Source organism: Triturus cristatus, chromosome 6 (genome assembly GCF_964204655.1).
Source record: "Triturus cristatus chromosome 6, aTriCri1.1, whole genome shotgun sequence".
In the NCBI taxonomy this organism is placed as follows: domain Eukaryota; kingdom Metazoa; phylum Chordata; class Amphibia; order Caudata; family Salamandridae; genus Triturus; species Triturus cristatus.
Genome location: NC_140589.1, coordinates 671,606,271 through 671,618,298, shown reverse-complemented (window position 1 = coordinate 671,618,298; position 12,028 = coordinate 671,606,271). Strand labels below are relative to the sequence as shown.

The 12,028-nt window shown below is 45.4% G+C and overlaps 1 protein-coding gene across 1 annotated transcript in view; it reads left to right on the top strand.

The window, feature by feature from the left end:
- Nucleotides 1-12,028, top strand: part of PM20D2 (peptidase M20 domain containing 2) — a 141,938-nt gene that overhangs the window by 68,792 nt on the left and 61,118 nt on the right. Inside the window, exon 5 of the mRNA XM_085611174.1 lies at nucleotides 4,542-4,677. Within this exon, the coding sequence (XP_085467300.1) occupies nucleotides 4,542-4,677 (136 nt within the window). The remainder of the gene's footprint in view (nucleotides 1-4,541; nucleotides 4,678-12,028) is intronic.

The window sequence follows — 12,028 nt, the reverse complement described above, 5'->3', positions numbered from 1 at the left end:
GATTGCTGCTCGAGCGTCTTCAACAGATGACTTTACAAGGTGGAACTGCAGAGAAAATTCACTTGGCTGGTTTGTACTTTACAGAAGTAAATGCTTCTTTGTTTGGTGGAGATGCGATCGAATTCCTAGGCATGAAGACCCCCATCTCCAAAATTGGCAGGAAACTCGTTCGGAGGGCCTTTTTTAGTAAGCTGTCCATCATCCTGGGAAAGTGCGGGAAGACATTGCATACTGATGTATATGGATGAAGTCATCGTGGCCACAGATATCACTAACTGTATTTTCTTAAATTTCTCAACAACTACTGAACGGATTTACACCAAATAACAAAAAGCACAATCTATGTAACCAAATCTACTTTCTGCCAAATTTGGTGTAATTCCATCTAGCAGTTCGGAATGTAGACATGTTCAAAGGTCCTATGGGAATTAACATGGGAAAACTCCCTTTTTTTTTTTGCACCCTTTTTTATCGCCCCCCCACTTGACAGATCACCCCAAAACTTTCCATGCACAACAAGAATCACCGGCACACTTTTTTTGGTAAAAGGTTCGTGAAGATTCATCAAACGGCACCAAAGATATAGGCAAGTAAAAAACCGCTTTTCTTATGGAAACATGGTCCTGACTATAACTACCTTATGGCGACCACCAGTTGTTAATAATAATATATATATATAAAGATCTCCTATGTAAAATAGGTCCTAACTATAACTATATATATATATATATATATATATATGTATTCTTCCCTATGATCAAATGTTAGTCATGGATGTAGTGCCTCCTTGTTTCCAATGTTGGCCCCTCCAATGGATGCACTCCCCCCTTCCTGTCGTAGAGGTGATGAAAAACCCAAGTGAGGGTAAACTATCTTTGCACCATGTAGGTATGGGAACCGTCTCACTCTACTCACCATTGAGGTCAGACAGTGGTCCAGTTTCAAAAAGGTTGTCTGAGGTCCTCAAAAAACAAAAGAAAGAAAAAAAATAAAGGAATCGCTTTATCCACGCAGACACAGGCACAATCTTGGCGAATCATCTGGCTCCAGGGCATATCTGCATCCCAAAAAACTGTGCCGACTGGGCTTCAGAGAGGAACCACCGAGCCAATCCTTCCAAGCCCCAAAAGCTTCAGAGATTTGGCTAGCAGGCCTATACCTTTGCTATCTTTACCATTCAAACCTCTTCCTGCACCACCACTCCCTCACTTTCTCCTACATTTGAGCCCCATCAGCACCGACTCGGAACTAGAAAACCCTTACTACCCACATGACTCCTATTATGAGCATTTTAGGCCCTGGGACGGGCATGATCACTGGCAGGACTATGCGGTAGACCCAGAAAACAACCTAAATCTATAACCATTCCCTGCTAAGTCATGCCCACCAATTGATGCCACTGTCATACCAGGTATTAGTAAAAAGGGCTGCAAAACACCACAAGGTAAAGATCCACACAGCAGGTGACGTGATTTCATGGTCGAAACACTCTCTAAAACCAAGGGTTAAATTTACTACCTCCCAATTTTGAAGGGTATGTTCAAATGCCCTTCTGATAATTTCAAGGGGCTGGTAAAATCCAGGGCGGTTACTCCAAGTGTAGGAAAGAAGTATATGACTGCCTCAGATGATCCCTCTTGTATACATGGACAGATTGTGCCTGATTCTTTAGTGGTGCTCACTGCACGTAAAAGGGGTTCTGCATAGGCCACTGGTGATGCCCCTCCCCTTTGAAGGAGTCTAAGTTGATTGAGTATGTAGGGAAGCGGGTGGTGCTGGACGCAGCTGAGCACGGGCGCATCACCAGTTCGGTGGGCCTCCTCTCCCGGTATGACTGGTACCACTGGGTAGAAAATGGAGGAGTTAACTGAGTGATGGCATTCTGACAGTTGCTGCCTCTTTTTCAGACACATGGACCAATCGCTGTTCAAACTGTAATGAAAACTTTGGGAATTACTTAATGCACAGTAGTTGTACCACATCCCCAAATTACACTTGCGCCTGGTACATGAGCACCTCTCATGGAAGAGAGCACAAGATGAAGGGCACTGGGAAAATGTACTTCTGGCAATGACCACAGTACAGCACTCTATGCTTTGGTGGAACAACAATAACCTGTTGCTTGGCAGACCCTTTCTCAACCTCCATTTACAAGAGATCATCACCACCAATGTCTCTTGTTGGGTGGGGAGCTTATCACCTTGAGTTGACTGTCCAAGGCACCTGGATCCCGCAGTATTTCAGAACCCACATAAATCACCTCAAGACATTTCTCACACTTATTCAGGGGAAACACTAGTAATAAAGACAGACTATGTTAAAGCCATGTTTTACATACAGAAGCAGGGGTCACCAACTCCCCCAAACCCCCCCCCCCACCACTATCTGCACTAACTCAACAAATTTGACATTGGGTGACCTGTAGCAACATCCATCTGCTGGAGCATTTGACAGGAGTGGTGAATGACTTTGCCGACTTTTTCAGCAGGACTCATCAACCAGTTTCTTCAAAGGAACTTTCAGAGGTGGTGGACCCTCCACTGTAAACCTGTTCTCGACACCTGAAAATACAAATTTCCAAATCTTTGCCTTCTGGTACCTGCATACAGTCCATGGATAATGCACAATGGATGGACTGGGCAGGGATATTTGCTTTCGCTTTTCTAGCACTTCCCCTTATTCTGTACTTGGTAACGAAAAGGAGGCAGGTGTCCATGTCCCTCTTGCTAGAGGCTCCAAACGGGGCAAAACTGCTCTGGTATTTAATGCTATTGGAGATGTCAATTCCCGCAGAAGCTTCTGTTGAGGCCGGACCTTCTCCCTCAGCATCAGGGTCAACTCAGACATCCAGATCTCGAACAGTGGAACCTTGTGATCTGGCATCTCTGTTCCTAGAGTTTGGCTACCTCAACCTTACACAGGAATGCCTGGGTATGCTACAGGAAGTGCAAAAGCCCTCTATGTGTGACTGTTATGCTGCTAATTGGGAAAGATTCATGCAGTACTGCATCTCTAAAAATTTAGACCTATTAAGATCCTGTGCTGCAGTTTACTTACCTTCCTACACATTTATAGGCAAGCCTTGTCTACACTTCCAAACTCTTACACCTAACTGCAGTTGTAACTTACCTTCAGAACAGACCACATTCATCTCTCTAAGGTCCCAGTAATTAAGACCTTCATGGAGAATTTAAAGAGGGTCGAACCTCCACAAACAGCCCATTTGGAACCTGAATGTCATTCTCACACAACTTATGGGCTCTCCATTTGAGCCCGTACACTTGTGTGACTTGATGTTTTTGTCTTGGATGGTGGCTTTCCTAGTTTGTCACCTCCCATAAGTGTGCTCCAAGCTCTTAAAGTACAGAAACTATTAGTTTAAGTTCACAAAGATAGGGTTGTTCTTCACACCAACCCTACATTTCTGCCTAGGGTTCTCACCTTTTCGTATAAACCAAACCATTCTTCCCACAACCAGAGTCTGTACCGGAAAGAGCCCTTCACACTGTGGATTTTGTGAGGGCACTCTTGTATTACATCGATAGAGCTAGGGCTCCTAAAAACTTCTGTCAACTTTCTTTTGTAGCCTTTGGTAGACCGCTCAGGGGTTGTGGCATCTCAAAAGCTGGCATAGTCAGGTAGGTAGTTAAATGCGCCAAAATCTGTTATAGTAAGGCTAAGCGCAACCTTCCCATGTCTCCTAGACCCCAATCTACATCCAAAAATAGGTTACAGCCTTCTTGGTTAACATCCCTCTTGCAAGGCTGCTACTTGGTCAACGCCACATATATTTACTGCACATTACTATGTTGGATGTTCTACCACGTTAAAAGGCTTTAGTTGGTCAAGCTGTATTAAGAACACGTTTTCAGACATCAGCATCATTTGCTCATTAGCCGCCACTTTGGAGAGGGAGTGCTTTATAGTCTATGCAGTGCATGTGTATCTGCAGCCACACATGCTATTAACACAAAATGTTACCTATAACCATCTGTTTGTAGCATGTAGTGCCGTATATTCACTTGTTTCATCCTCCTTCCCGGAAGCCTGTGATGATCACAGATTTTCTGTGTCCTTATTTATTCACTTTAATATGCACAGCACATTCTGTTTTTGACACTGCACTGCATTATTCACTTCTCACATGTTGTACAGAAAATACTCTGAGGTGTACAAGTCTTGTGACTCAGATTTAGGGGGGAAAAAAAGTTGCCAACGTTCAGGACCAACAGTTGATGGCAGGATTATGCAGGGAATGTGAGTCTACAGCACTGCAAGCTACTAAGATGGTTACTGGTTAAGTAACATTATCTATGTATGTACTTACAGTTAAAGTATTGTTCAGGTTAACGAAAACCCCTTGAAAGTCACTGGTTGCAGTTCAGTACAGAAACCGTAACTTGCATTCCCTCCTTGAAAACTATTTTAAAATGTGAAAATGCAGATGTTGGAAGAGTTTGGCTGTGTGAGTGACTACATCATGTTGTATCCCAAGAGGTATGCTATGTAGGTTCCCTGATCGGTGCATTGTTTTCTATTAGGTGGAATTCGACAACTCTCGACACGATTATTACAATGTTCTTCCTAACGAGACCCTCAGAAAAGCATATACAGAAAATGGAAAAACACTTGGCATGGAATTTACAACGGATGACGTTGTTTTAAATGGTGTGTCTGGTAAGTCTACGGTATCTTATAGCATTACTACAGTATATACGTAAGTTTGTGTAAAAAATCCTGTTTCGTTTCACAGGTTAATAGAAGAGACCACATTTGACACCCACTGTATTCTAGTTATCGACTACTTGTTTCACAATGACATTATTTTTTTAGCATGAATGAATCAGTGTTTCATATGTAGCAGTGTGGGTTTGAACCTGTGTTTTCAATAGCTCTGGGAATTGCATCCCTCTTTATCCAACCCCTTTGTCTTCTCAGCATTTAGTGAGCTTATGGCATTGTTGCAATGTTTCAGAGAATGCATGCACGGTGGCAGAGTGTACATCAGCTGACTCCCTAAAAGTTTTTTTCCCAAGTTCAGATAACTTCAGTCGTTTAAATGTCTTCTGTTGCTTCTGAAGGGTCCTTGTGAAAATCACTGTCAGTAAAAATGCAGCACAGTTTCTTTCCCCATCCCAGCTGCATCTTGCGCTCCACAATTGGTGTGTCTTCCTCAGCAGGAATGGCAATTGAAAAATGTGCCAAACATGAACAAATAGCATAGGAACTTGATCAAATGTACCAGTCCTTCTGTGCTCAATCGCTGCCACTGCTACACCTTTTTACAGTGTTGGATATCAAAGTCTACATTATGTTATCTTCATTGATATCCATGATCACTAAATATCTCCCTCTATGTGCTGGACTCTGCTAAATATTACACCAAAAAAACTGGAAATATGGGCAAATGGGTAACATGGCATTATAGAGAGTGAACACTGTTTCATAGGTTGCCTCCCATTCCTAAAATGCAGCGTAGTGACATTTGGAGTCATTTAATTTTTGCAGTCTATTAGCAAAACATATGCCCGCTGTGCTCTGCCCACATTTGCCATTTTTCAAACTGATATTTTGTTGAAAACCTTTATTGGGCACTTCTCAACATCTGCTGGTGCCTTTGGTATGTAGAACAGTATTGTGATTGAAACAGAAGGCTAGATTTAGAATTTGACTGATCGTATTCCGTCCTTCAGCATAGCGGAGGACATTTACCTCTGCCATCCTGATGGACTTCTGTCAGTCATATTTGAAAGGTTTGATGTAAGACTACCATTAGACTACCATTAGTTTTGATTGCCATTCATCAAAGCTTTCAAACGTTTTGTTTTCCTGAAACAGACTCTGAAAGCAAGGTTTTTTTTTTCAGAAAAAAAAAAAATTACCCCCACAGCCTGGGACGTTCTTTCCAGAGCGTGGGGCTCATTATTGTTTATTTTATTTCTGTCCCTCTACCCCTGGTTGTTCCTGGCAGTGATGGACAGGAAAAATGACATTACACCGTCCACCCTAAATAGGGCAGGTGTTGTAATGTCCTTCCTCTGACGACCCCTAATCTGTAGCCAACAGGGCTTCATTGCCCCGTTTCTAAATTGAGGCGGGTGGCCAAAATCTCAATCGGGTCGACAGGTCCTTCCCTTCAGGCTGGTCATGTGAAGGTCAACATGCCTTCACTGCTCACATATTATCCTTCTTCTACCAGACATGAACTCTATTTTCATGTTAAACCTTTGACATTGGGAGCTACACCTTTGAAGTATTCGACTGCTATGTGCACACATTATTGAGGAGAGCAGGAGACTATTGCCATGGTTACGTGAGAACACTCCAAAAGAAGACCCACATCTAGGGACAAATGTGCTTGCATTGCTGAGAAAACTATTCAACCTTGTCCCAAATTGCCTTTTTTCCCACCACCGTGGACGGCAGAGTCTGTGAATTCTTTAGAGTCTACATGCACATTGTTTACCAGCAAAGCACAAGACTAAGATGAACCCGAGAGACACCCAGTGTGTACCTCAGCCTACAGTCTAGGATGACTTTATCCATTTTCTTTGAGGATAATTGGGGACTGATGGTCCGTTTCAGCCCATCTTGGTTCATGGGCACAGCAGCTTTTAACTAGTGCTCCTGGAGGTGAGGTCTGTTGCCTGCCTCTTACCAGTAAAACTCCTGCAGTCGCTCTTAGCTGGTTTTTTATCTCCTCCGTGATATGTGGAGTTTTTTTATGTGAGTGGCATGTTACAGATATGTGGTGGTATAGGTTGAACTGTGTCCTACAAAGTGCAGTGTGAGTAGCTGTGTAAAATGATGATTCCACTCACAGTTATATGTGTCAATAAGATGTAACCGTATGTGTGTACATTATCCCTTGACCTACCCAGAAACTCTGTATCTGATGGGCTCAGGTATATACATCTGCTTTCCTGCCTTTACGTTTCTACCTGATCCACTAACCTAGCTCTTACTCCCCATTTATGTTGTACTGAATGTCGCCTACCAACTCATAAATCTTTGCTGAGAGAATTTTGTTTCAGTTGAGCATAATGCCCAATACACAGGCCCGACTCAAGGAAGCATCACTAGAAACTGGATGCAGAGGGCTTATCAAGAAACATTCCAGTAGTGCAATAATGGTCAGATTATCTTGTCCGCTCCCACCTGATCCCATCTCCGATTCCAGGACAGCCTGCATCTACCTGTTTTCAGCCTTGGAGAGAGAGGCTTTTTTCTCTGGATCTTATGAGGTTATTGGCTGAGGTTGGTTGTCCTGATTCTGGAACCATTTGAACAGTGTCCCATACTGTTTTTAATTCCAGATATATCATCATTTTTATCATGCAGATGTACTCTCGATCTATATCTCAGTTCCCAAGTGTCAACTGGTGAGCCTGTAGGTACAGCGGGTACCCTTGGATACAATGATGCCCTTGCCACCTAAAAATCTTGGGCCCAATTCACAAAGGTAAACTTAGATCAAAACTCTAAGTTTAGACCTGAAGTCTAAGTGTAGACCTAAAGTCTAATTTTATCAGTAGTAAAGTTAGACGTTTGGTCTTAGTTAGAAGTTATGGTCTATGTTTAGACCAAAAATTCTAACTTAGACCAGAAGTCTAACTTTACTAGTAGTAAAGTTAGACGTTTGATCCAAGTTAGGCTTTTGGTCTGAACCAAGACGAAACGCGTAGATATACTTCTAGCACAGTTAGAGCCTGATTCACAAAGGTAAACTTAGACTTCCAGTCTAAATTTAGAATCTTGAGCTAAGTGTAGACCTAAAGTCTAACTTTACCAGTAGTGACGTTAGACTTTTGGTCTAAGTTAGAATTTATGTCTAAATTTAGACCAAAATCTAACTTTACTATTAGCAAAGTTAGACTTTAGGTCTTAACTTGGACTTTAGGTCTAAACTTAGACTTTTGGTCTAAGTTTACGTTTGTGAAACGGGCCCTTAGACTGTTGGTCTAAACTTAAACCAAAAGTCTAACTTTATGTTAAACTTAGACTTCAGGTCCGAACTTAGACTTTTGGTCTAAGTTTACCTTTGTGAATCGGGCCCCATGACTATGACCCATAAAGTTTAATACTCTTAGGGGATGTACCTAGGTTTTTAAAAATATATTTTTATTAGCTTTTTCACACTATAACATACATAGCAAACAATGCACACTCTGTCCACCCTCCACAATCTGTCTGTTCTCGCTCTGGTCCTCCTCCTTCCCCCCAGATGATCCAGTCAGGGATTACGATCACTGGTAACACCAGTTTATGCGCCACTCCTCTTTTTCCAGCACCAGGTAAGGGGTGGGGAGGAATTAGTCATTGTAGCGCTCCATCTGTCAGTACATTACACGCCTCCTCTTGCAGTCCATGATATGCACTCTATGATCCCCACACCTCGTAGAACTAACCTTCGTAGAACTTACCTACCACTCTCTCTGCCTCTATACACCTGCTCATTCCCTCCTTCCCTCCTTCCACAAGGCTATCGTTGACACCAGGTTGACACCTGTGCCCATCCCCACATCCTGGCTAGATCCCTTTTTGCCACAGGAAAACCCAGTGCTCAAAACAGCAATGGCTTTTGGGGAAGGCCAACGTTGTTGGAAATACCCAATATGATCAATATGGGCTGTTTTGGGTAGGTTTACTCATCGCTGCCTCTGTTTCCGCGACTATGTCCCCCAATAGGCGCTCACCTGTGGGCAGCTCCAAATCCTGTGTAGGGTCAGCCGTCCCTCAGCAGAGGCAGGTGGGCTGTCAGCTATTGCCATCTTTTAGACTTGGGGCCTGTTGTAGTTGGCTCTGTGGAGTATAGTGAACTGAAACAGCCGCAGGCAAGCTGAAATGTCAACCTCTCTGGGATCCCTCAGGGCAGTCTCCCAGTCTGTCTTCTAGGGATCCACATCAGCTTCCCACTTTACTATAAGTTTCCCCAAGTTATTTGGTGTATTAAGTATTGTTTGGTACTGTTGGGGTATCACTTTGTGAGGCAATGCGGTCCCGAGATCCCAAGCCACCAGGGGTGTGTGCTCCAGGAAGCCCATCCTCAGGATCCCTTCTGCTCTCAAGGCATGCACTAATTGTGTGTATTTAAACTGTTGGGTGGGTGCCAGAGCATATTCCTGTTGTAGTGTCCGAAACAGCTTAATGAATCTGATCCCTAGCTTTAAAGCCTATGAGCTTAATTGTCTCGGTCAGCAGCATACCCTTCCATAGTGGGACTGCCCGGGTGATTTTCCCCTTTCATCCCAGTGCTGCACTAGGCTCATCCCAGGCCCTTAAAATGACTTGGGTTGGTCCAGGCAGATGCCTCCTCCACGATCTCTCGTAGACACAATGAAGTAATGTCTGCTGTTGCATTGCTGCTCTCTCGATCTTGTAGGCCAGTTTGGCATGTCGGCTGTGTCCCCACTCGTTAATAGCATGCCAGTACGCCACCTTGGTACGCCAGAATATCTGGCAGTGCCAATCCCCTTTGTAGACTGACTTATACAGCGTTTGCAGAGGTATTTCTGGAGCACCGCCGTCCCAGAGAAATGTTATGAGTGCGTTGGCAAGTTCAAAATACTTTTCAGGTACATGGAACGGGGTGCTCTGTAGCATGTAGAACAGTTTGGGCCAGGTAAACCTTTTGTACAGGGCAGTGTTGGCCATTATCGTTAGGGGGAGTTAATGCTATCAGTCGACATTCTCCTGGAACCCCCCCCCCCCCCAGAACCCGGTCTACATTAAGCTCCAGAAACACTCTGCATCCAACCCGACCTCAATACCCAAGTAGGTAAAGCGGGAGGTCATAGATCGGCAGGTACCTGTTGCCCCGTTGAGGCCCTCCCAACCTCCAAGCTGGTAAATGATGGGCTTCTCCCAATTTTTACGGTATCCTGAGTAGGTCTCAAACAAATGGAACACCGATGGGGCCGCAGGTAACGAGCATGCCGGATTTCTATGTAAACCAAAGCATCATCCGCGTAGATAGATTTTTTTTTTCAGGGGTATCTGTTATCTGGGGAAACTCCACAGTGTCCACTTAGCAGTGCACTCACCATGCCAGTGGCTCCATACACACCGTGAACAGGAGAGGCGACCGTATTCAACCCTGCCTTGTCCCACGGTCAGTGGCGAAGGCATCCAAGACCACCGCGTTGATGCTCACCGCTGCGGTCGGCGCTTTATTGAAAAGAACCACCCACTGACAGAACCTGGGTCCAAAACCAAACCTCTTCAATATTTGCATTAGCTGTTAAGCAGCCCAATGAAAACTGGGCCTGGAGTAGAAAAGAGTTTAGCCATTTCTCAAGGATTGATCTGGGTGGGGGCCTCCAATGTCTCCGGAAACCCCAGGAACCGCAGATTATTTCTCCTGGAGTGCCCCTTGGTGTCCTCAACTTGGGGTGCTAGCTCCCCATATTGGCTTTTCAACTTCTGCACCATCTGTCTTAAGTCTTTCACAGAGTCTTCTATTATCCTTATTCTGGCTTTGACCTTCGTGACCTGGCCCGTGGTTGTCTTCAAGTCTTAGTGGAGTAGTGCTATGTCTGCTCCTCGCCGACCTCAGCAATTTTGTTCTCCATGGCTAGGCAGGAGGATTCGATGGCTCTGTGAATATTTTCTGTGCCCGGGTTCATTTCTTTGCAAGCTTCGCTTGCTCTCTCCCCTTCGAGTCCCCTGGGTTAATCTTCTTGCAGTGTGTGACCCAGGGGTTTGGTAAATTAGTCCAGCTTTCCCTGTTTAGTAGTTGCTTTATCTCTGGCCATGCTTGCTGCCTTTTCAATGGCTCGCCTATCTCTGGGGAGGGGGGTGGTCCAGGTCCCACATCTGAGTAGTCAGATGGGGATGGAACACTTGGAAGCGCGCTAGTCCCTGCTCTGCGGGGCAGGTGACACAAGCAGTCTAGTGGTACCCCCGTGGCAGGCTGCAGTAGTAGGGTCCCCTCCCTGCTGCCTCCACCCCTTGATGCTAATGTCCCTCACCTCTCCATGGGGGAAGGCCTACCACCCTCTGTGCAAGGCTTTGCCTCGATTTCCGCTCCTCTCCCCACTCTGGGGTGACCGTGCCCTGTTTTCTGTAATTTGGGCGGGCTGGTAGGAAGGAACACTGGGGTGGCCTGCTAGTGCCCGGCCCCTCGTTCCTGGGATGGGCTGTACAAGCAGCCTCCTTCTTGGAGCTCAAGGGAGCACGCTCAGATATCCGATGCCCCCACCTTTCTCCAGCGGTCCTTGGTAGCTCCTGCCGGCCTCTTCGCTAGTCTCTGGCCTGTAGGTGTTGCAAGGGGGATGGGCTGGGCAGCGAATACGCCAAGCAGGCAGTCCCCCCCCCCCCACCCCCCTCCCCGCCCAGAAGCCCATTCACCACCCGGAGGCACACCAGGGGGCTTAACTACCGTGGCTGCCATGTTGTTAGGACCGCGCCCCACTAGAGAGCCATCTCAGGCCAGAGCGCCGATGTCAGGTGCAGCACCATGGTTCCTCACCGCTCAAGGGGTACCCCTACTCTCTTGAGTGCCTGCTCCATTACCATCACATCTCCAGATGCAGAAGGATGGTTGGTGTGGGTGCGGGAGCTCTACAGAATGGTGACTGTCATCTTGCGCTGCCAAACCATGCCCCCTGTACCTTGGTTCTTGACCCGTTCTAGTACCAGCAGTCTGCTTGCAAACACTTGTGATCATTTGTTATTATTATTATTATTATTATTATTAATTTAATTATTATTATTATTATTATTAGAGCGCATAGCTCACCAGAAAGAGTTTCCAAGCACTAAGCCACTCCAGGCATCTCAACTAACTCTAGCACTGCACACAGACACAAAACAACCGGATTTTTAACAGTTTACGAAAGATTGAGAGAGTGGCAAGATCTAATGGAACGTGATAACGAGTTCCACAGCTTGGGACCCAGGTAGGAGAGAGCTCGCCCACTTGATGTGTTCTCCTTACTGTGGGGACTGAAGCAGAATTGGAATTACTGGGGCTCAGAGGACGGTTTGGCTTATAAGAGAGGCACCAAAAATCTGAGGTAGTGGGACC